This window comes from Phalacrocorax carbo, chromosome 4 (genome assembly GCF_963921805.1).
Source record: "Phalacrocorax carbo chromosome 4, bPhaCar2.1, whole genome shotgun sequence".
Classification (NCBI taxonomy): domain Eukaryota; kingdom Metazoa; phylum Chordata; class Aves; order Suliformes; family Phalacrocoracidae; genus Phalacrocorax; species Phalacrocorax carbo.
The window spans coordinates 74554335-74578433 of record NC_087516.1 but is presented as its reverse complement, the minus strand read 5'-3'; the positions used below and the strand labels follow the sequence as shown (position 1 = coordinate 74578433).

The following is a 24099-nucleotide window of genomic DNA, read 5'->3' as shown; positions in this document are numbered from 1 at the left end:
GCTCTGGATCTACTACGTTTATACCAGATCTGCATCCAGATGATTTTGGTGATTGGGGCTGGTCTGTGTATTTATTCATTGGCAGCATTTCTGTCTGCCATACACGCAAAGTTCTGGTCTGCTTCAAAGCATTTCTTTTGGAGAGAATTCTTCTAGCACTGTAAGAGGTTGTTGTTTATGATTCTTTATTCTCTGGTATCAGATGTTACATACGAGCTTTTACTCTATGAAACGCTGACAAAAGGTATTGGTAAGGTGAACCATTCAGTTTCTCTTTAGTGAGCAAAGTTTGCAGCTCAAAACCGTTACATGTTTCAAAGACGGCCATATTAAATCCCAGTCTCAAAAGTCACCCCAGAAGAGGGAGGCTTCCCCCAGCCTCTGTTTGCATGTAAAATATGAAAAAGGAGGCAATCTTGCAATGCTTGGGCTCTTGCAACTGTGTTAAGTTCACTGGAAGTGTGAAATAGAGTCTCAGATTCAGTTGCTTGTGATTTGCTAGCGATGATAGAATGAATTCCCTCAAAAAATGCTTATTTCTTTTTATATGAATCACTTTTGGAAGAGAAGATATTTTCGTGCTTTTTTGGAAACAGTGTCAGGCTTTGGTTAGGCGTTTTGGGTTTCCTTATTTTGGGAATTAGTCTTACAGAAGTTGAAAGCGTTATTGACTTTACTACAGTGAGATGTGTTCTCAGTGAGCAAAGTTGAAGTAGTTAGCTGTATACTGAAGGGTCAATGAAAAGCGTTTTGTTGAAAGGTTTCTAGGAAATCCTGACTCACATGAAAATGAGGAGGTTAGATTTTCTGCACCTACCTAGAAGCAAAAAAGTATTTTGGCATCTGATTTCCAAATCTGCACCCCAGAGGTGTATATGAGGGCTTTGCTGCTAGCAGGATGTGCAGACCTTGTTGTTACCACAATTGATATGTGGTAAGCAAAGACTTGGGGGGTTTGATGTGCATCTAGAGTCCTTGCCAGTTTAACTGGTGGATATGCCTTTCTGTACTTGTCTTGTCGTGTTTTTTCTGCTCTTCAACTTACACTTTTTAATAACTTTTTACATGTAAATGCTGACCAGCTATTTACAGCTTCCTTAATTTTTCTGAATCTGGTTTCATTCTACTGAGAATATATGTGAAGATACCAACACCCGGCGAACAGCAACTAAAAAGATAATGGAACTTTTTGCCTCTACATCGCTGGTTCATGTGCAGTTGCACTCAGTATTGCTAGAAGTTTGGCAGTTTGGAGGAGCTTCTGTGTAATCAATTGGTGGTCTGATACCTGAAGAACAGTTAGTGTTAGGCATGGCGCTCAAAATGTGCCTGCAGGAGGAAGTAACTCTCTTACCTTAGAGGGTGGTGCCTTCCAGGGCACAGATGATACATGTTTAGTTCATCTGGGAAAACTTGGCTTACTACTGCTAATGTTTCTTTTTTCTTTTTATATATATATAAGTGGATGACTTTAATCTTTGATTTTGTAAATCTGGCACTTTAAACAGGAATAAAATGGTTCCAAAAAAGTATTAGCCAAAGTAAATATTTACGCAAGCAGTAGAAATGTTACTGTATTGCAAATCTAGTGTCAGAATGGGCAGGGGAAGTGAAGCACATTGACTCCAGATACTTAGTGATTTTTAAGACCTCTTGGAACAAAATATGCTTTTGTTTTGGGGTGAAAGACTTGGTGGGGTTGTCATTGATACTCTCCAGTTTTGTTCACCTGCTCATATGATGACTGCCTAATTAAGCATCCTTGAGATATTCACTGTTCCTATTTCAGATGCTGTTTAAAGTTGTTTGTTTTCCTTTGTGTGCTGTAAATCCTCGAATGCCATCAGAAACACAACTTGATGACTGTGTATTATTATCTTGGGTTAAGTGCTGTCTCATTGCTTTGCAGGCTGCCTGCTGTTTCCCGTGGAGATCATGAAACGACGTCGGCTTCCTAGCAGCAGTGAGGATTCTGACGACAATGGCAGTAAGTGCTCCTTTGTTGTAGAGTGCAGAGGTTATGAGTTTGAAAACACGTTTTAATGCACTGTTTTATGTGACAGAGGCATTTTGCATATTGGTTGGGCTGGTAAAAATGTGCATTATAAGGATCTAGTTTTGAGCTTGGTCATTCTGAGTACAGGTGGATAGTAGATTCAGGATCCCCCCTGCTGTATTGACTATACAGTGTTAGTTCATTTTAGTTAGTTTTTTAAGAGAAAAAATTGGTCATCCTCTTTAAAATCTTTGCAAGTAGCATAATTTATTGTTACAAGGACAGAACTTGCATGGAGGCATCTGCTAATATTGTCCACAGCATAGTATTTAATAGAAGTTCGCATTAGGATTTTAAATTTGCTTCAGTGTTCTCATACTCTCTTATGCAATGGAAAGGTATGTTGCTTCATACTAAGTGGAAATGATTGATGGTGCATAGAAGTTGTTACTTTGTTAACTTTGTTACTTTGTTTGAAGATTATCTTATTTGAGGAATAACTTCCAAGAATTTGAATTCAGTAAATCAGTAATTTGGATACTGAATGTATTTTTTTTTTTAACTGTTTCTGTACTGACATAACTAACACTGATCTCTGTATGGCATACGTCTCTCTCATGTTTGGATTCCAGGGGCTGATAATCTTTCATTTAAGCAGGAAAAAAAAGAAGGGGGGGAGAGGGAGATAAAATGGCAATTTGGGATATGTGCCAAGGTGTTTAATTTGCCCAAACAAGCAAGTTGATTGTACCTGACAATAGTGCAGCTTAGCCCTTAGTTGTCAGAGAGATTTCCCTGGTTTTAATTTGATCTGTCTTGGTGCACATCTTCAAATCTGAAGTCTTTTGTGAGACTTCAGTCTGCAATGTAACAGAAAATGATCAGGGAGGTTTTCCAGGTGCTTTTGAAAGCTTTACTCTGAGAATGTAGCCTTGTGCCACGCTGTGGCCCTGCATAGGTGACTGCTTCACCTGCTTGCATTTATGAGGTGTGGCTGTGCTGTATGGGAGTCTGCTCAGGTATGGCCAAATCTGCACCTGAAGACCTTAGGCAAACTATTGCTGAAATGAAGGAGTGGTGAAAGGATAGGAGGAGGTGAGAGCTTAGCAAACTGATTAGGAGTTAGTCCAAACAAGGATTGAGTGAAATCTATTAGAGGTGTGGGATTTGGCTTGTTTTTTGAGAACTATGGGCAGTTGGGGGATTTTGGAAGGGAAAAAAAAAACCTGAACCAGGCCTGTTTTTTCTCTAAGTTTACTTGGGGTTCTAAAAGTTGAAGCCGGTGTATTTCCTCAAAGGTGAGGTGTACTTCCCCAAAACAAAGATGTGTTTTTACTTGTAAAATAGACAAGTAGCAGCAAATGTGATATCTTTCATTAGAATTTTGCTTTACCCTTTTTTCATTCCCTAGCAGTTTTATACAGTAGTGTTCCATTTTGGCAATAATGTTTATTTTCACTCTCTTGTCTGGTTTTTCTTTTTCTTTACTCTTTGATCCCTTCACGTGCCTTGTGTTGCAGGCTTTACCAAGTAAAATATGGGGCAGATAATCTTGGAATTGAAGTTTTGCAATAGATACAGTTGACCAATCTGTATCTGATTATAATGCTTGTTTGTAATGTCATTTGATATACAACTATCTGGAAGAGAGCTGTCGACTTACCGAATTTATGTTTTCCAAAAAACCGTAGTTAATCTGTTCCATAGATCAAGATCTAAGAAAATGAGTTAGGACAAGAAAAACAAACCTTTGCACTTTTGTGATCTCTCTATTTTAAAGCCTAATTAAAATGAATAACCGTTTGTTGAATAAATTACATGGCAAAAGGCAGTGAAATTTTAAAAGGAATTTCAAGTGTTGTTTGAAATATATACCACTTCTGTTTCATTGCACTTTTTTTTTCTTTACTTGATCATGGTTCTTTCCCCTTATGAATTCACTGAGCAAATTCAGATACACATCCCTGCATGTTCATTCTATTAGTATACATGTGCTTAAGAAGACCAAGGGTTAATACACAGAAGCTAAGAGAATGCTGATTTACAGCATCTCGGAGGCCTTTGTCACTCACGCTTCCTTGAGAACAATGTCTGACGCTCAGGCCCCTTCTCTCCACTTTCCCCGTTATAGGAGATACCGGTAGTTCCTTGCAACTGTGAATGTCCAGGGTCTCCCCTTACAGGTTTCACTTTCATTTACTCTTACTTTGTCTTTAGTAGAATTACTGAGTACTCTCACTATGTTAGTTTCTGTACTATTACTTTGTCAGTAGTACCTCTGATTCACTGGGCTGATGCTAGTATTAGAATGGTGAGCAAATTATGTTGCCTAAAAAAATAAAAGGTAAAAATTTCTGCAAATTTCTGGGCTCTGTGTTGAGGGCTTGAAGTTTTTCACTAGCTATTTTTCCTTCTCAGGGTTTCCAGAGGCAGAAATCAATTAAGTAGACTATTCTGAGCACTTCAAGCAGACGTCTTCTAATTGAAAAGTTGAAATTTTAATCAACACTTAGTTGGAATCCTATTGCCAAACATCTGCTTGCCTTCAGTCAGTGGCACCTCTTGACCCTCCAGCGCGCTTCTTGCATTTCCCATCCTACTGAACTCCATAGTCCTTCAGCTTAGAGCTCAGCACTGCTCTCCCTCATCTCGCGCGGTGAGGACTGGGCCTCCAGCTGTGGGTTTCTTCAGTTCTGAAGTGGGAGTTTTCATGCTGTGCCTCAGTAGACCGTGTCATCAGGCGCCCCAGATTCATCACGAGTGTCACTGGACAAATGCTGTCAGAGTAATCTGGATGTTGATGATGCTTGTCTGGGGGAGACTCCAGCATGGAGACCAGTGCTACCTGGAAAATGCTTTGGCAGTAAGAAATACACATTTTATTTTATTGAACTCAGGGACCTGAATATTTATACAGTAGTAATAATGATACTACTAAAAATGGCATTTATCTGAAAAAATAAAGAACATACAAGATTGTTTTCCAGTAGGTCGCTGAACTGAATCGGTTTCCTTGGTAGTCACGAGGTGATTGAAAAACAAACCTGGTACCCCAAGCACTAAAAATGTATTATACTGAAGATACAAGGGTATCTGTGCTTCCTCAGTGGAAGAAAAAGGTGCTCTCTTTTTGTGAGATGAGAGAGGGGAGAATCGTTTCCCTTTAGCAGTGAAATACAGATCAGAAGAATGCTTAACAACATGGATGCAGTGCTAGAGCGCATACATGTATTTACTGGCTTAGGTAAGATATTTTAGTGTGGGTGGTTATATATTATTTGCAGTATTTTCAAGCCTTGCAGCTTAAAGTAGAACCGTTGCTTTTCTCATCACTTCTTTTTTGCCTTCTGACTGGATTTTTTTCCGAAAAGCTAAGCGTAGACTTCAAGCCCCCAAAAAGTGTTTATTTTTTGTCCTTCAGTGTAACTGCTGAAAATCATTGAGCTGCGTCCCCTTAAAATCAGAGTTCTAAATCCTCATTTAGACATGAGGCCAAAATAGCATATTTGAAGCACTGAGCAAGAGGTGTCAGTGAAAGTTGTGCACAGCAGTTCTGCAGTTAGTCCCTGGATATCCGAGTGTGTTCTCAGAGATTTCGTTTTCTGAAATTATAGGTCACTTTTGAACGTTTTTATCCATGAAATATAATTGAATGAAAAATGGCTGCAGGCATAGTTCTGGATTTTGAACTTTTGTCTAAATACAGAGGAATGGTATTGGGAGAGGCTTGGGGAAGGGTTTAAGATTATTGGCACCTCAAAGTAATCCTTTTTCTGTCATCTGGCAGCTTGTTAGTTTCTGTCCCTTTCTAGATAATGTATTACAGCAGCTATAATAGATGTTAATATTAGCCAGGCCCATCATAAAAGCCTTGTGATGTACATGCCATCTTCTTCAAAACCGGTATTAAGTAAATTAGTAATGTTTACCTCAAACTCAATTATGTCCCTGTTATCTACGTGGCTGGCTAGGGCTTCGACAGTTCTTAACCAATTTTTGTTATGTTGTGTGTCAGCTTGCTCCTCCATTGCAAAAACTCCTTCTCTTCATGATTCCAAGTCTTACTCTAATTAAATATTAGAGACTGAAGCTGTTCTGTCTTTCCTGCTGAGTGTTTGACCTCACTTTTTAGCCTCATTGGTCTGTAAATCTGCAGAGGTGGTTTGTGCTGAATATTCCATGTGCTTTGTTTCTTGGTGAGATAAAGTTATGCAGTGAAGCAGTTTCCATTTATAGCTTTAGGGCATTCCTTTTTCACAAATTGCATGGACATGTGGACAGATTGTGTTAGAGACAAGATCTGAAGCTCAGACAGTTGTGTTTTAGGGAGCTTGGGTGAAATCCAGGCCCTCCTTGATATCAAAGAGAGTTTGGTCCCTGTTTTCTGTGAGCAAGGAATTCAGAGCGTGATTTTCTTCACACTTTACTTCCTCCCATGAAGCCTCTTCATTTATTCTTGGACAGGTTATCAATTCATTGTACTCCTACATGCAGAGTGTCGGAGAGGAGAACTGAAGACACTTGCAGATGAGAAATACTTCTAAGAGTTAGAAGGTTTCACGTCAGTTCCGAGAAATGAAAGATTCAATACTTATGGATTGTGGAATACAGTTTTGTAATTTAGATGGACCCTTATCCTATTATTGCTAAACAAATGTTATTTTAAAGTTAAACATATTTTGCCAATATCCATTGCTCCGAGTGAATGATGGGGATCTTAGATTTAGAAAGGGCTTTTCATCCCAGTGGATTCCAGTTGTGTTTGAGATGGATCCCAGAGTGCCTTTGCAAAGGTTGCTGAGTACATAACCTTAGGTGCGTATGTCATTTACCACAGAATTGCAGCTGCTGCTGGCCTCAAATGTGGCAATTACTTAGCAGTGCGTGTGATGCTGTGCAGCATTTTATGAAAATGAAAAGTGTGGAAGTGAAGGAAGTGAAGAACATTTTTCAGTTTTCAGTTGAGCTGGGTGGTAGGTGAGGGATGGCAATTAAACAGCAGAATGTAACATAGTTAGAGTGCTAGAATTGGGGCAAAGCAGCAGGTTCAGCGGTCGCTACTATGCTTTTGAGAAAGGGTTGTGGCATTTGGAGCGATGACAAATGGTCACAACTAGCATCTTACCTGAAGGTTGGGCTAGCTGGGACAGGGTGAATTCTGGTGAAGTTGTGACGCTTTTGAGCACTCTGGAAGAGTGATTTGAAAGACTTACCTGGGCTGATAGAATATCGCATCTGAGGAAGGGAAATCGCATAATCAACACTGTTGCCTCTCCAAGAGGCATGTTTTCCTTTACAAGACTGCTAATATTGAGTACACCTAACTCCACTAGAGTTTTAAGGCCTGACAGCATCATGTTATCAATCTATGAATGCTAGCATGGGAGGTGCTCAAATTGACTTTGATAACCTCTATTGAACTCCCACTAAAACTTCGTATACTGTTACGGTGAAACATTGCTACAGTGGGAAGCCTCGGGCTAGGGAGCTAGAGTGGCACTTGGGTCTCATGATAAATAAGATGGGGTCTAGGAATTCTTCACTGTGAGAAGAGTGACATGTCATGTGTATGTTCTTTCGGATTGTAAAACACAAATGTGTGGTACTGGGAAAAGGGTCATAGGAGGGAGCTCGTGTTGAACTGCTGTTCAGGGAGCTGCAAAGGCTGTTCATTATGTGTGTCAGATACTGAGCAATTGTGCAGCGTTGTTGTAAAGCACTGCAGAGATCATATGGATCCATGCATTGCTCAGCAGCTGCAGTTGGGTAGTTGTCAAATTATATTAAATTTTGAGTGGGATCTGTGTTGACAAGAGATAAAAGGCCGTTGCTTTTTCTGTTTTGATCTTGAGTGGGATTATTGTATAATAATACGCTATTATATAAAGATAAGGAAGATAGATGGGCAAATCCTCCAGCAACCGAAACATGAGAAGGGGAATTCAGCTATGTGAAACGATGTCATAGGTTTTGTTTGCATACGTGCTGCTTTCTCTGTGATAGGGCCTGAAGACTTCTGCACAGACAGCTCCTTCTATACCTAACATAATGGAAAACTGCCCTTAGAATAGTCTGCCTCGGCTTTATTTGTGCTGGAATTTGGGTCTAGACATGTGGAATTATGTCTAAGTGACATGAAGCCTTACTGTAGAGAGTTGTGGGCCAGGCAGTAAAATGGGGAGACTCTGAGCACCTATATTTTCTCTTCAGGCTGCAGATCTTTCTGACAGAGTGTTGGCAGCATCACCTAGCTGGTCTCAGAGTGAGCTGAGGAACAGCGTAGGCATCTGGAAATGCCAGTGTTAAGCAGAAGTGACAGCCAGACATACATCCATGTCAGGGATGTTTTGCTCTGTTGTGCTGCCTGGTGTAGTGGTGTTGCGGGAGTGTATTTACGGTGGGAGAAGTGCTTTCAGATGCCCAGTGATCTGAGCCTTTGAAGTGTTCAGAGGCTGCAGCAGCAGGTAATTCTCCAGGGACACAGCTGGGTGCCTTGCAGGTGGCTTTACAACAGCGTTGCTCATGATACATAATAGCTGAGCCTTTTCTGCTCATGCTGAGTAGTATATTAGTTGTGGGGGAGAATTCCCCTAGGGCTTGAATTGCTTTATTGGTCCCAAGGAATTTTCTGTTTTGATGGGCATTTTTTGAATCAAAACATATTCTTGATGGATCATTTAATAAATCGATACAGTTAAAATTGATTATATTTTTCCTTTTGGGAAGTGTGTGTTCTTCACAAATAGGGAGAAAGATTTCACACTCCTTGATTGCTTTCTTTTATTATCAGGAGGTGTACGTGTTATATCCACCCTATAGTGGTATTATAAAAACACTGTGTTTACAGTGTGTAAGGTGTATATAATAGCCTTGGGGAACAGAAAGCTTTCTTACTCTAGTCTTAGAAGTGGCCTTTCCAACACCAGTAATGTGTTAGAGGTTTGCCTCTCTTGCTGTGAGTTACACCTCGTTAGTGGTTTGGGATTTCTTTTTTTCTTTTTGTCTGTAAGTGGATAAATGCAAAGGGAAAACTGAGACATGTAGTAAGAGCAAGATCCTCCTCCCCTTGTTCTCAGTGATGAAAACCTTCTAAAACATACAAACACCTAGGCCAACAAAAAGGATCCTAACTTAAAAGAGTCAGAATGGTGGTGGTGTATCTCCTGGAGTGACGATGCTAGCTAGGCTACCATGTTCGTCCTTAACTTGCACAATCATGTAACAGGATAGGCACTTAATAAGACACCTTTATCTCCGATGCATGGTTTGGATGTGTTTGTTTAGCTTTGTGCTTTGGAGTTGTGTATTTTTCATATTCACTGTTATTCACATGGCTCTTGGTAGTACGGGCTCTCTTAACATCTCATTAATTTTCCATCTGCCGTAGAACTCATTTCTCCCATGAGTTATATAATGTTATCTTAGAAAAGTTTTGTGTCTTCCAAATCCCAGTGATTCAGACTTCCCTTACGGTTTTTTGTTAATTTTACCAAAGCTGAGTTTAACTCTGTCTTGTTCTTCAGTTGTTTGTCTAGTCTCGGTGATCCTAATCCAGTTTGGGACTAAGGCTAGGATTCAGAAAACTGTTGATGAATATAGTCATTTTGGATACCTAATGCAAGAGGATAATTTTGGTGAAAAGTGTCTGGAATCTTTCTAAAATAACTCCATTAGGTTCATGTGCTTTTATAACACAGAAACGCTGTTTTGAATCCTGTGTTTGTTTTGACCACAGTAGATTGTTCCTTCCATATAATCCAGGGATGGTTCTTACTCCATGTAATTAGATGTAAAAAACAGATCATTAATCACTGTAGTAGCTGTAATTGCTTGTGAACGTTTTCTTCCAGAGAGGTCCCTCTCCTGGATTAGGTATGAAAATATGGAAAAGATGCTTAAAAGACCAACAACATCCTTCATTTTCCTCCTGCACTTTTATTAGTATACTCAGAGTGGGTGGATTGCTTATTAATAAAAGCAGCTTTGGGTAATTCAGCGACCTGGTCTTGGCACTGTTGAAGGCAGTGATATTTTGCTATTAACTTTACTGGAAGCAGAGTTGAAACTCCAACTTGAGACTTAAAATGTAGTTAAATTTAATACTGTTATAGGCTGGATGTTGTACTATCATTTGACTGGCTCCTTCAATTTCTTGCACTCTTGTGTCTAAGTAGTGGCAATTGTTTGAATCTGTGAATGCATGCCTTAGAGTTGGGTTTTGTTTATTCAGTGAGTAAATGTTTCCCTGTTGAAGTGAAGCCCTTGCCAGAGCTCATCTGTTAGCTACAGTTACAGATCTTAGTGAGTCGTAAAATCTCAGTCCCATGAGAAGTCCTTCCACCTTTTTCTTCTAGTATTGTGTACAGTCAGTTTACACTGCTCTGAAAAATACAATAGTCTCTTCAGTAACTTAGTAAAAACATTGTGTGTTTTCACTGTGCATTCACCAATTTTATGTGCAAGGAAACAGCTATTACAGAACTATGTAATAAACTGTTTCTTCCCTTATTCATTGTAGGCCGTTAGTTGGCATGGAAAAATTACTTGTTACAATATATCCTGAGAAAGGCTGGCTGTGTTGTCCTTACGCATGGAAATTTTACATAGTGTGCTTTCGTATAGCACTTTAAAAATGTAATTTAAAATTAAGATTCTGTAGTTTTGGTGCTATGAGTTGACCTTTCAGTTGCATGGAATAGTTAATTAATCCAGTGGCCTAACCCTTGTGTACATGGACTGTGTCTAAAATAGAAGTACACACCTAAGAGACTGTTTTGATGTGTAGCATCTGCAGATGACACAGTAAAGAAATGGAGATGGAAGATACAGCAGGGTTTATTTTACTTCTCAACTTTGTAGCTTCTCTGTGGCGTGAGAGACCTGGAAATGCATCTTTTAATACCCACATTAAAAAAAAAAAGAAGCCCATATGCTTGCTTACTTGTCTTCAGTTTATGATAAGTTGTCGTGAGAGCTGAGTTAAAGCACATGGGTAAAGATCCAGAAGGACCTCATACTGCTACTGCTCTCATTTTGCCAGCTGCACGTGTTACTTGGGAACAACTGGATGGAGGTAGGCTGGATATAATTTTTTACTATGAGGGTGGTAAAACACTGGACCAGGTTGCTGAGAGAGGTGGCAGATGCCCCATCCCTGGAAACATTCAATGTCAGGCTGGATGGGGCTCTGGGCAACCTGATCTAGTTGAAGATGTCCCTGCTCACTGCAGGGGGGTTGGACTAGATGACCTCTAAAGGTCCCTTCCAACCGAAACCATTCTATGATTCTATGAACTGTGTTAAAGCCTCCAGACTCACCAGCTCATCTCCCACAGAAACTTCAGAATCAAACACCGCTTGCCAGTACAGCTTGTTGTTCTTAATTCCTTCTCTTGTACACAGGCTCCCTCCCCCAGGTCCAAGAGTGTACAGAACAGTCAGATCCATAAATGAATTAGAAATTTAAAAGTGTTTGACCTGCTGGTGTGGTGATCTAACTAGCTGAATACCTCAGCAGCAAGTAGTTGGTCAGATATTAATGTCTTGCTGATGGAAAATAGCAGAACCCATGAGAACTGAATACTAGCCTGTGTGGGTATGTATGTGGTCTGTGTCTTCTAGTGAGGCAGTTGATTAAGGAAATCACATCTGTCTGAATATTAAAATGTTAATATTGTTACATTGCAGGAAAAAAATGTTCTTCTGTTGTGAATTTTAGCTGTATATCTGACACTTTTTGAGTGATCTCATGCCTCTCTGAGTTTTTTAACTTGAGTTTGGCTACGGGCTAATAGGATACTCAGAAGGAGTTTATACTGCTGCTTGTGTTTTTTCTTCAGTTTTCAAGAGAACATTTAATGGAATGATAGTTAACACAGATTCGTAGATGGTAGATTAGAACACAGATTAGTAAATGGTAGTTGGTCACTTCCCCCCCCCCTTTTTTTTTCTTTTTTCCTTTTTTCCCTTCATAGAAATAGAAAATGATAACTGCAAAGTCGAGGGGCTTAGGAAAAGTGCCCGTGACATTTTAAAAACGTTTCAAATCACCAGCTTTTATAGTAAAACACTAACATTTGCTTAAAATAATCTTTTCTGTATTCTTACCTCAGCAGATAAGATTTTTAGCTGTTTGCTGCATACCTTGCTTCAATTTTGACCATTACGCATGTTCTGCGTAACATCTGTTGTTATTCATTGCTGTGTTACAGAGTGGATTTTAATGGGGCAGATTCCTTAATGTATTACTAACTGAAAAGAGAAGACAAAAGCATAGCTACAACATAACAAATTCTTCTGATAACTTGTTACTCAGTCATATCTTTCCAAGAAAAGTCTTGGACAGTCATTTCACTTTGAAAATGACTTTTATTTTTAATAGAGAACTCCCAAATTATGCAAGCTGTTTTTGAACAGTGCTTTCTGGTCCCCAGGAGGTTTCTGCTGGGTGATGCGAGGCGATGTTGCTCTTATGGACTGTAGCCATACACTTCTAATTCTTAGAATCACAGACAGCGAAGAAATGAGCAGTGTGGGAAGGCCTTTGCTTCGGTTCTGTTTTATTTGTCTGCAGTTAATGCCCAGAGCTGCAAAATCTGTGTTCATCCTTCAGAGTTCCATGTGTAGATCCTAGCTTCCCTATCATATAGACCTTATTACAAGTCCTTCACCTCTCCAACCCATAAGGATTTATTGCCTTTTTTTTTTTCATTACTGCTGTGTAGTTGGCAGTGGAAAATACCTGCCGTAGCTGTAAATCTTACTGAATTAAAATCAGTTGATTTGCACAGGTGTAATATACAATGGTGTCAAAGCACTGCCTTGTCAAGGGAGGGTAGATTCTTTATCTTTTTACTTTTTTCCTGTTACAATATTTCTGAAAGCTGACAGACTCTGTCAAAAGGTTTCAAGGCAAAAAGGTATAATTTGTTTGGAATGTAATGAATAATTAAGCAGACAAAAATTGTAAAACCACCCTGAGAGGCTTGCTCAGAAGAGACAACAGCTTGTTTCGTGGGCTCAACTGTGTGTACCTGGCAGTGTGCTTCGTTTTGAAAAGGCTTGCTCTGGTAAAAATTGGGTAACCGAGATAGATATTTAGGACATCAATACATTAGCTTCAAAGAGTACATCTCAGGCTATCAGCAGATCTCCTGGTCAGTTACTAATCTGCAGAAAGTGGTTTATTGATGCTCGGAGTAAGCATGTTATCAGGTAGCTTTCTTCAAATGCTGGGTGGAAGGCCGATAAGTGCGGTGCAGCAAATACATGCATGTATCAGTGGAAAATAATGAACAAAACAAACCAAAAGAGTGATCATAGACGTTTACAACTGAGTAACTTTTATTTTCTGGTTCATTTTGAGAGTCTTTTGGAGGTTTGTTATAGAAGCCTGACTATGGCTTTGCCTTACTCATATCGTCCCACTGAAGTCAATTGGCCTTCTTGGGTGTGCAGAGCGAGCAAAGGCTTTTATTGACAGACGGCAGCAGTGTCTGCAAATGATTGTTTCTGTATCCTAGGTCTGTCCACCTGGTCCCAGCATTCCAGATCTCGACATCGGAGGACTTCGTGTTCCAGACATGAAGATCGAAAACCTTCTGAGGTATTTCTGGAATTCAGTTTGCATTTTGTTACATCTATCACGTACAAAGCTTTATACATGTTGTGGTAATGGATCCATTTATTCTGATTTACATATCCTTTTCTTTTTGCTACATTTTAGCTGGCATCTGCCCCCCACCCTCCACCCCCCTTTTTATCACTTGCCAGGCGATGAGGGTGTTCGGCTGTTGGCACAGCCACTGCCAGTATCGGTTTCTGCCTGAATTTTGTTATAGTCTGACACCCATTCAACATAGCTGCGGAGTCTTTCTTCTAGTATTTTAGGCATCGGGGTTTATTTGTAGCTTGATTTGTGAACAGTGAAAATCTACATTAGGTGCATTTATTACATAGTTGGTATTGGATCTTGCTATGTGATCTTTGTTAAAGTGCTTGTCAAACTAGAAATCTGCTTCCTGACAGTTCTGTCTTGTGTAGTGCTTTGAGGAAATCCTGTCAAGGGAGATATAAATCTTTGAACTTTCCTGGATGGATCAACTGTTAGTAACATATAAATGCGATCCAGTTCTTTGGAAATAGTCTTGCTTAATCTCCCTATCTTCAGGCAAATACTACACTGTGGACTTTGTGGAGGCTGCAAAGAAAGCAGTAGCTTTGGGAGATGGAATTTCTTCATTTGGCTTGCTTGCCCAATACATGTACTTCTGATGCATTAGTGAGTGATTGATGTTGAGAAAAAACATGCTTTGTTAATCTCTCCAATGACAATATACCGAAGTCCCAGGGAAGAGTTTTCAACAGAAGAATCCCATTCATTGTTCAGTGTGAGCTACGCCTAGTACTGGTGTTCTCCAGAATACTTCTTGATCGTTGTCTGTTAAAGACCTATTATATTTTGGTGAACGTGGAGACCCCTGGTGAATTTATTCTTGCTGGTGATAGGCTTGCTTTCTTGAGTTATCTTTTGTCCATCCCTTAGAAGTAGCCCCTTAGACCCAGTTTTGAGAACTACCTCATGACAGGCTATCAAGAAATAATCTGAGGTAATTACAAATCTTGCTGTTGTTTTTTGCTGCTTCTGTTTTCTCCTCTCCCTTTCCTTGCATTTGTTGTCACAATCTTTGCTGTTTTGTGCTGTTCTGTCTTGTTTTCTCAGCCTGGATGGACTTCTCATATACCTCCCTTTAGCTCTGTTCTACAGCCTGGTCCCCCCTCTCCCCCTCTCCCTCCCTCCCTCCATTTGCATTGTCTCCACTCGCCACAGCACGCTATTCTGATTGTAAGTGTGTTGGCAGAAAAGTGACACTTGCTAAATGCCCGGGGTGAAATCCTGGTCTCATTGAAGTTGGTGGCACAATTCCCATTGACTTCAGCGTGGCCAGGGTTTCACCCTTTAGCTTTGAAGTGTTCAGTGCTTCTGAGAGCCAGCACTTCTGTAAGCTCTGCTTTGCTCCGGGCAGTCCGATTGCATCAGAAATTAGAGCAGAAAGAATGGTGTCACAGGGCCACTGGCCTGGGAGGGAGTTTCTTGGCTGTCAGGTGCTGCATTATCTTTGCTTCTGAGGGAGTTTAGCAACAAATTTGTCTGAGAGCCTGAGCTACTTTGGCTCTCAGATTGAGCAAGTTTTATGTCCCATTTTATATTTTTAGTCGTCTCTTCATTTGACGTTTGATTGCTTTAATTCAAATAACTTCTTAAGTGCAGAATCCCCTGGCCAGCTGTGCTTGTTTGTTCTGTGAGCCAGTTTACTTTGTGGCTTATTTTTCATTTTGTGATTGGAGCCTCACAGGACTTGTAATTTGATTTTTTTAAAAATATTTCATTATATTTCATTACCTGCATTCACCCTTTTCTTCATATGGTAATATTATTCTTTATTTTTCAACGTTGGCAGTTTCTCTGAACATGTCAAGACAAGTGTTAAGAAAAACGTCCTGATTTTATGCTATTTTTATGACAAAACCAGAGTGGAAACAGAAGCATACTGAGACAGAAGTGGGATAGTATGTGCGCATTGGGAGGGAGGAGAGGTTTCAAGATGTGCAGTGTGGTAAGGCAAATCACACTTCGAAATATGCTCAGAAGCATAATTAACCATCAGGTTCACTGTTTCCCTAAAGTACTTCCCAAAAATCATAGGGAATCTATTGAGATTTCAGGTGTGTGAATAGTGTACAACAGAAATTGCAGTCCTGGGGAGGCCTGCCTAATTAGCACTCTGGATAGATCTGGGTCTTCCTCAGCCATATGCAACAGTTGGCTGGAGCTAACGTAGACAGCCAGTGTCACCACTGGTTTGGGACTGGGTAGGAGACTGGGAAGTTGTGTTGCTTGGCCCCATTAGCAGCTCCGTAAGAGCATCTAGGAGCACTGCCCTGATAATCTGTCTTTTCCTTTGTAACTCGGCAAGGTGGGGCTGGGTGGGTGTTGACTTTGTCTACCACGAATGGAGAAGTCTGCAGGGGAACTCTTCTGAAGATGTTACCTGTCTTTTTTCTTGTCCTGGCGATGCTTATTTTCTGTCACGTGGTTGCTTTTTAACCCTTTCCTTTGAACGTGGCATTGAGCAGTTAAAAATTTGGGGTTGTGGAGGTGAGTAGTGCTGAGTGCAGTTGCTGTAGTCTACAGCAGGCTTGCCTTACAGGAAGAGGAGGGTGGGGAGAGCTGGAATAGGTATAGACAAGTGCAGGCTTGTAGTTCTGATGCCTGTGATGGCACCCTTTGCTTTCTGCAGTGCTGACAGGCAGTGCAAACCAGGCTGAAGCTGCCACAACTGTACCACAGCATGCCTGCTACAAGAGTGAATCCCTTTTTATTTCATTCTATGGCTTGTTGAAGGCGGAATTGCTGCTTGTTTATGGCTGCTAACCCAAAAGTTGCCAAACATCCCACTTATTTTAGAGGTGGATGCCTTTGCAAAGACAAAGTAAGATTACAGCTGTGATGCAGAAGTGTCTGTAGCTGATCAAATAACAAGCACCTGTGCTGAACACGGAGCTGCCACCAGAATTCCGGTTTGGGTCTTATTTTATTTGATCTTTTGGGTTATTACTTTAAATACTTGCACAAAGAGTCATCTCCTTAGAATTTCCTCTTGCGGCTGGTCATGGTAGAGTCACGCCTTGATTTCTACCACAGGGAATTTCTAGAATGTCTTTGGATTAGTCAGAGCTCCAATAATTAAAAAAACCCAAAAAAACCTTGGAGCAAAAATGAGTCTTCCTCGTGCTGCTGTTTTAGGACGCAAAGCTTCTGCAGCTTTTATTGCAGCCAAAATGGAGGTAAAAGTGGGTAGCACCTTTTAGCATCATATCTCCAGTGCAGGGGGAGTGCCAGGACTCATTGTGGAGTTAGCTGGAAGTCATTCTGTCAGTATTTGCACCTTCAGCCACCCCTTTCCCTGCGATGAAGCTAAACTTCTGTCCTGCAGTAGGCTGGGTTAGTTCACTGGTGATACAGTGACCTTGTTACACACCGTGCTCCATGGTTACCCTGAAGCTGTGAATCATAGAGTGTAAATATCAAATGTCAGTGTGTCTATTTTTCTCTCTTGGTCACTCTCTTTGCAGGTGTTCAGAACGGACCTGATCACTGCCATGAAGTTACATGACTCCTTCCAGCTGAACCCTGATGAATACTATGTGCTGGCAGACCCCTGGAGGCAGGAGTGGGAAAAGGGAGTTCAGGTGCCAGTTAGCCCAGGGACCATCCCAGAACCAGTAGCCAGGTATAGTTTGGAGGAATGTGAACAAATGCACATACGTTTATGCTAGCAGCTTATGTCTACATTGCTTTGGCTTCTTGAGCTTTATTCCACGGTGTTCAGCTAGAAAGGTCTTTGCTCTTTGTCTATGAGAACTGCCTCCTCAGCTTTTTGAATGGTCAGAGAAGTCAAGAGTTAGGCCTGTTCTGCCTGTGTGTTGAAATATGAATGTCAGAGAACCATTTTTGGCATTACATTAGGATGGAGTGTGATGATAGAACCTTAAAAGCAGAATTTATTTTTAAGCCCAGACTCAGCATTGCTGGGAGAGCTTTTGCCTGATGCTTCTTGTGCTTAATTCCAAGCCATAGTTTCTTTTCAATGAACATTGGACAAGCCAGATTTAAGGGCTATAGAAAATAAAGCATTTATTTTGGTTTCACATTATATTTTTGGTTCTTTCTTTTACTAACTTAGGAAGTTGTTCATTGTACAACATTTCAGCTGTTTTACCATCCAGATGTGCACGTAACTGAATACGTTAATGTGAGATATTCTAGCTCCCATCCAAGAAACCCTTCTTTTCTATACCTTGTTTGTTACACTTAGAGATTGTTTTCTGTTTCAAATTAAACAGTACAGTTGTAAGGGCAGGAACGTGCTGCAGCCCGTCTATTTTATGCTTAGCTGGGATTGGAGAAAGTGAGAAGAACAAGGGTTATTATCAAGTAATCATACTAGATCTCTTTGAGTAAGTCCAGGCTGGCCCATAAGGTGTTACCAGATGACCCACCAGGGCTGGTGGGGTCACAACAGCCCAATCTCTGATATACAGCAAAAAATTCTGGGTGATGCTATGCTGCTTCTGTTAGGTCTGTATCTGCCAGCTTTAACCTTGGAGCAGGGGGACTACAGGAATATTTGTTAGTGCTTTTTGTGTTCTGTGCAGCAACCTGCAGACCACTGCACAGCCCCACTAGATCTGTATAATGAGGAACTTAGCCGCACATCAGGTAAACCCTTTCCTTCCTTCCTTCTGAAGGATTGGAGCTGGAGCTCCGAGGAGAACTCGGCATTTTCCCCTCTGCTGTGCACTTTAGAACATGGGAACATACTGTTTCCCTGCAGTGCTCGTAGCCGGCTCCACACAGACCTCACCTAGTCCCTGCATAAATGCACGCACATTGTACGTGTGTGCTCACATTATCTTCCCCTTGTGGCTTTGTCTTTCAAGCATCTCCCAAGGCTGCATGAGGGACAGGAGACCTGTGGACTTTAGCAGAGGGAGGAGACCTTCCAGGGGATGCCCACCCTGTATCTTCCAGGGAGGTGGTTTGGTGCCTATATAAGATCCAGGTACTCTCTTAGGAGCAAGCTTTTCTCTGCCAATGGCCAATAGAGATGTTGCTCCAAACTTAAGATATTAAAGGAGGTAGGGAAAGCAGGCACCCACAGTTGTAGGTATCAGCACAGGAAGCACCACTCTTTTTTAGTTGCTGAGCTATGTTGTGTGGTCCTACTGGTGAGCACCTGCTGGTCAGAGTGGCCGTCTGATGCCTGATTAATATCAAGTTTGCTCCCTCACAAAACACTGGGAGAGCCCTGCCATGGTGGTGCTGGAGTGCTAGAACTGTTCTGTACCTAACTTTGGGAGGGAGGGAGACGTTCTGTAAATTGGATCAGCAATAGTCCAAGAGTAGCTGGTGTAGAACAGAAGCAAGATACAATACAAATAGCTGATGCTAATGAGGTACATAATAGAGAATAAAAAGTTTTGGCCTTGCAGCGACTGCTCAGAGCAGCAAGAGTAGGTTCAGAGGGGTGGGGAAAGGAGCGAGTCTGTGTGGTGATTCAGTGTAAGCAGGCAGTCAGATGGATAATTCAGGTGAATGTGTTTTTTGATATGCAGTAAGCGTTGCCTTTTTTTACTACTTTCTCTCACAGAAATAGAGAGATTGAAGGTGGTTTGTTTTAAAGCCAAACTACCTGTGCTTGTTTCTGCTGTGCCACTACAGTGGTATTCAGACAGCATGTGCAGGGCGCTGCCCAGAGGTTATGATTTCAGCATGGAGAGGTACTTAGGAAGGAATTTATGGTACAGAAGATTCGGAGAGCAGTGCCAGGTTTAAAGTAAATTGTCTGAGAGATGTAGTAGTCTGTAGTATTTTAATACTGTGCAGTATGATGAGGGACAGTTGTGGCAGTGCAGTTAGGCTGGCAAGGTCAGTCAGATACGTATTCTTCCATAGTCCCCTTGTGCACCTCAGAAGCCCCAAATTCAGCATTTGGCGCTTGCCCACCATTTCTCAGATGGTTGTCTGAAATAAGCTAGATCAAGGGAGGGTTAAGGGCTGTGCAGGAGACTGAAGCAGGTAGAGGATTTACTGAGATCTGTGTGTGCAATACAGTAGCAGCAGATTAGGGTCTTCTAAAAGGAGGAGGACTTGACACCTTGGACTTCAGGTAGGGGCAAAATAGGGTGGAAGATGTCCTGCTTGTTGTGGAGCTCAGGCTCAGGCTGTTCCCAGCAGAAAGCTGTATCTACACAGAGTAGCACTCTCTTCTCCCTTGTAGCACCAGAACACCAAAAAATCACCCAACACTCGTGCTGCAGGAGGGCAGTCATTTGGCAGTGTGGCCTGTCACTCCTGGAGGTACCAGAGTTACATCGTGAAATGGGTTTTACCTGAACTGAAATTCAGTGTGTGCATTTAGCCAAGAGAAGGTGCAACATCCTCTACTGAGAGAACTGTGCTGCGGGTGGACTGACACAGTTATCTTGCTGTTTGGAGGCAAGTCACCAGCTTGCTGGTAGAACGGCTGCTGTCCTTTGTGAATTGGGAGGTTTTGCCCCCAGCTCCTGGCTTTGCAAAGTTGCAGCATTGCAGGAACCTGACCTAGAACAAGTTACATGCTGTAGGTACTTTACCCTTTCCTGATCCAATGCCTGTAGTCGAACAAAACTTCAGTTGGCTTGCAGCTAAAATACGCTTTCATGGTTGGGTGTTGGCCAAGTGGAGCCTGCAAAACCTGAGAGAAGGTAGTTTCAGCAGCGGCTGATGAATATTTGCGCTTGGCCCAGCATGACCCTAGTGACTGTGAAAGAGGAAATGCAGACCCAGGATGCCAGAGGTTGGATCTGCTTGGGTAAGTGAAGGTGAAGCTAGTGCTAATTACTGATTCTCTGTGGAAAGGTCTTCTGAATTTCACAAAGATGGCATTCAGTAGCTACACACAGATACATACCAAAAAAAAAAAAAAAACCCAGAAGAAACATACTGTAAGAAAGAAAACCTCAAATGTGGCAGGAAATACTGCTTCTTTCCTTGAATTTTCTTAATCTTGGTATTGTAGTTAAACAGATTGATTTTAAGAAAGTCTTAAAACAGAGTTTAACATCTGTGCAGATGGCAGCCATCACTATATAAATACAGTGTTCCTTCTCTAGCTTTAAACAAGTGTGAATTCCAGGTAAGAGTAAGCACAGCTCTATTCTCTAAGCTTTTAATTTTATTCGGAATTCTGGTAATGAAATGGGTTTCTAGACAACTCTGATTCATTTCTTACAATACCGCCAATCTGTTCTAGAAGTGCACTGTACTGTTTCCTCTTCCCACCTCTGGTGCAAGGTGATTGCTTGGCTGGTTAGATGATTGCTGCTGATTGTTAGTCACGTAGAATGAGGCGTTTTGAATTCTCTAGAAAATTCATCTAGAAAAAGTCCCTCAGCAACCCAGCATACCTGACGTCTGCTTGTCTGTTTGTTTTAGGGTTGTGTCTGAGACGAAAGCTGTCACCTTTACACGTCCCAGGAAGTACATTGTTTCATCAGGTTCGGAGCCTCCAGAGCTGGGCTACGTTGACATTCGAACCTTAGCAGACAGTGTGTGTCGCTACGATCTCAATGATGTGGATGTAGCGTGGTTGCAACTTGCCAATGAAGAATTCAAAGAAATGGGTGAGCAATGAGTGCTTGCAGTTTCGTTTCCTTTTTTTATTTTTGTATTTAAAACTGTCAGTCTTAAGAATAATTTTAGGGAGGGCAGCAGTGGGAAGAGATGATAGAGGTATGAAGAGATGGGGTAGCCACGGGAAACCAGACCTGATGTGATTAAGCCCTAAGATATATGCTTTCATAACTGCTGAGTTGTATCTGCTTAGACCAGGTCAGAATCTGGTCATGTGTTTTTTTTTCCTCTGCTGCTTTCCATTTTGCAAGGGAGTTCTCACAAAGTTCCCATTTTGCCATCAAGGTCCTTGAAGAGAAATCAGATGGACCATTCCGGCAGTTGCTCCAGTTAGTCCTTTAATTTATGTATTTATTTTCCTCTGCATCACATACCCCCATCATCTTTTTAGCTAGTGGTGTTCAGTGCAAAGAAGGTAGACAAGGAGTCTTGGGAGATTTAGAGAACTTGTGCCAGCTGAGCTGTGCAGGGAGTGACACAGTAAGGAATTCCTGCAGTGATTTATTGGAGGAACCTCCTGAACCTTGCTGTGACCATATGCTCTTGTTCGAAGCGGGAGGAGGAGCTGTCACAAGGGGAGTGACTGTTCCCTGTTCCACAGGATGGCCTGTGTGGGGGAAGGGGCAGGGGAGCAGGGCAACAACAGGGACATTTCTTTGGGAAGGTGTGTGCTTCAGGGGAGGATTTCAATGGAACTGTAGAGGATGTAAGTCAGCACAGCGCTTAACCACATTGTTTAGATAAGGGAGAGATGCAGTGCCAGATGGAAGAGGTTTGGACGTGTTGGTGAACACTGTTGATTTTTGTTTCGGCATTGTGGCAGTTCCCTGCTTTAGGTTACAGTTTAGTCATATGAGTTTTACCTGGCTGTAGCCCATATGTGGCATGGCTCAAGACCTGGTAAACCACAAAGTGACCATTTATAATTCTTCTAAAGTTTCTCCTTTATAAACTCATATATGGAAGAAACAGATGACCCAACCTTGAGCTGGTCTCTTACCCAAGCCTTTTTTCCAGCTCCCAAGTCAGGCCTGCTTAGGTTTAGTGCTGGGCTTCAGCAATTTCAAAACAGTTCATGATTCAAGAGTTTAGGCTTTAACGTTTCCAGTTACCTTCAGGAAAACAGCAGCAGCAAGTCGCCTTAGCTTTTTTCAGTGAAAAATTAACAATACCTTTTGTGATTTGTCATTGATACCCATCTATCCAATGTAGATAATTCCTTCTGTCTGTCTTCTGCCAAAACCAGAGGACGGCTACTGCAGTGTTACACTAAAGCACACAGGAGGGGCTCCTCATCATGTAGATTTGTACCTGTGCATGGAGCCCTGTGGTACTCATTGTGCCACACCAACATAACCTTCAAAAGTACATGTACATGAAACACTGAACAGCTGGAATTTGACAGATCTGATCTTCAGTGTTGTGTTTTGGTGTAGTTTCTTGTAGTTCATTTACTCTAAATCTTTATCCACTCAGTTTTGCGGTGTGCAGCGGGAAGGAAGTGTTCCTGTCAGTACAGTGTGGGTCTTGAAATATGTACCCGGGAGCTCTATCAGACACTGCACTCTACAGATCCTATTAATGGGCATTTAAAAAGTGAAATATTTCCTGATCCATGGTTGTAGTGCTTCCTTTGTGGTGTCCCTGCAGCTGTGAATTCCCTGTGTTTTCTTTGATACCTGTTGGAGTGCTTCAGGTACTGTAACCGTATATTCTGTCTTTAAAAGAATGAATGTAAACATTTGAACTGAAGCCGCAGCCCCTTGATTCCCTTTTTTTAACCGTCTAAATGCACAGTCAGTGACATATCTCGAAGAATTTTTTATAAAGTGGTAGCAATCGTGAGGTTAGAATTCAGTTGCAAACTGGTCTAAAACCTGCCATCATCTGCTTTGCTGGTGCAATGTTTCTGGGCTGCAGGGCAAAGTTCACTCTCTTTCATCAGCAGGATTTTGGATGTTCCTTCTTGCTGCCTTTCAGCTGCTCAGTTTGGGTGGTGTGGGATGCACTGATCTCTGCTGCGAGGGTTTACCTGTCAGTAGGGGAAGCTGGTACTTCTGTAGTGTTTGTCTTCTGATCTGAGGGAGCTAGAGAGGTTTTTTCTTCTTCGTCTGTGGAATTTGTGGCTCAGTTATTCACAGGGAGAGCCAAAGGGAGGATTTTCTTGTTAAAACACACATCATGAGGTTGCAGTCTTCTGTGTGTCACAGTGAACATTAGGTATTGGGAATTAGACGAAAAGCCGGATATCCTAAACCTATGCTTCATTGGAGTGATTGAAGTATATGGAAACACTTGTGCTAAACTGACTTCGCAGGAAGAGACTGATTGTTTGCAGTAGCACAGCTTTCTTGGTTTCACAAGGGTGAATTGCATGGCACGATTTTGTGGTAAAGGTCAGTGTAGTACCAACTTGGAAGTATTGCAGCCAGCTCATTGTCACAGCATGAGAGGTGGAAGACTGAGGGGGAAGTACTGTGCTCTTTTTTGGTATTTTTCTTGCTGCTTCTATGATAAATTGGTATTATAGACCTGAAAAAAATCTAATATAATTAATAAGTTTGAATTATAGAATACTGTGATGTAATCAGCCTGAAGCTGTGGTGTCAGGAGTAATTTTCTGATGGGTGCTGTTTGAAAAGACCAAATCCCAGATTAGATGTTGCATTTATTACAACTGTGTTTTTCACCTTTTAAAACAAAATAATTTATTGGTGTAGCAGGGTCTGATGGAGACCTCAGTCGGGTTGGAACTTGTGAAAAACCAACAGCTGTCATTAGGAACTGCAGATTTGCTACAAATATCACAGCAGATTTTGTCATTGATTTTTCCCCCTCTACCCCCATTACTTTTGGTGCAAAACAC

The 24099-nt window shown here is 41.5% G+C and overlaps 1 protein-coding gene across 6 annotated transcripts in view; it reads left to right on the top strand.

Annotated features, from left to right (window-relative positions):
* JADE1 (jade family PHD finger 1) overlaps positions 1 to 24099 on the top strand; it is a 43929-nt gene that overhangs the window by 8156 nt on the left and 11674 nt on the right. For all 6 annotated transcript variants that reach the window (XM_064450462.1, XM_064450457.1, XM_064450460.1 and 3 more), the window contains exons 2-5: positions 1910 to 1987; positions 13519 to 13601; positions 17132 to 17289; positions 21036 to 21223. In XM_064450462.1, coding sequence (XP_064306532.1) covers positions 1936 to 1987; positions 13519 to 13601; positions 17132 to 17289; positions 21036 to 21223 — 481 coding nt within the window. In that variant the 5' untranslated portion in view covers positions 1910 to 1935. The remainder of the gene's footprint in view (positions 1 to 1909; positions 1988 to 13518; positions 13602 to 17131; positions 17290 to 21035; positions 21224 to 24099) is intronic.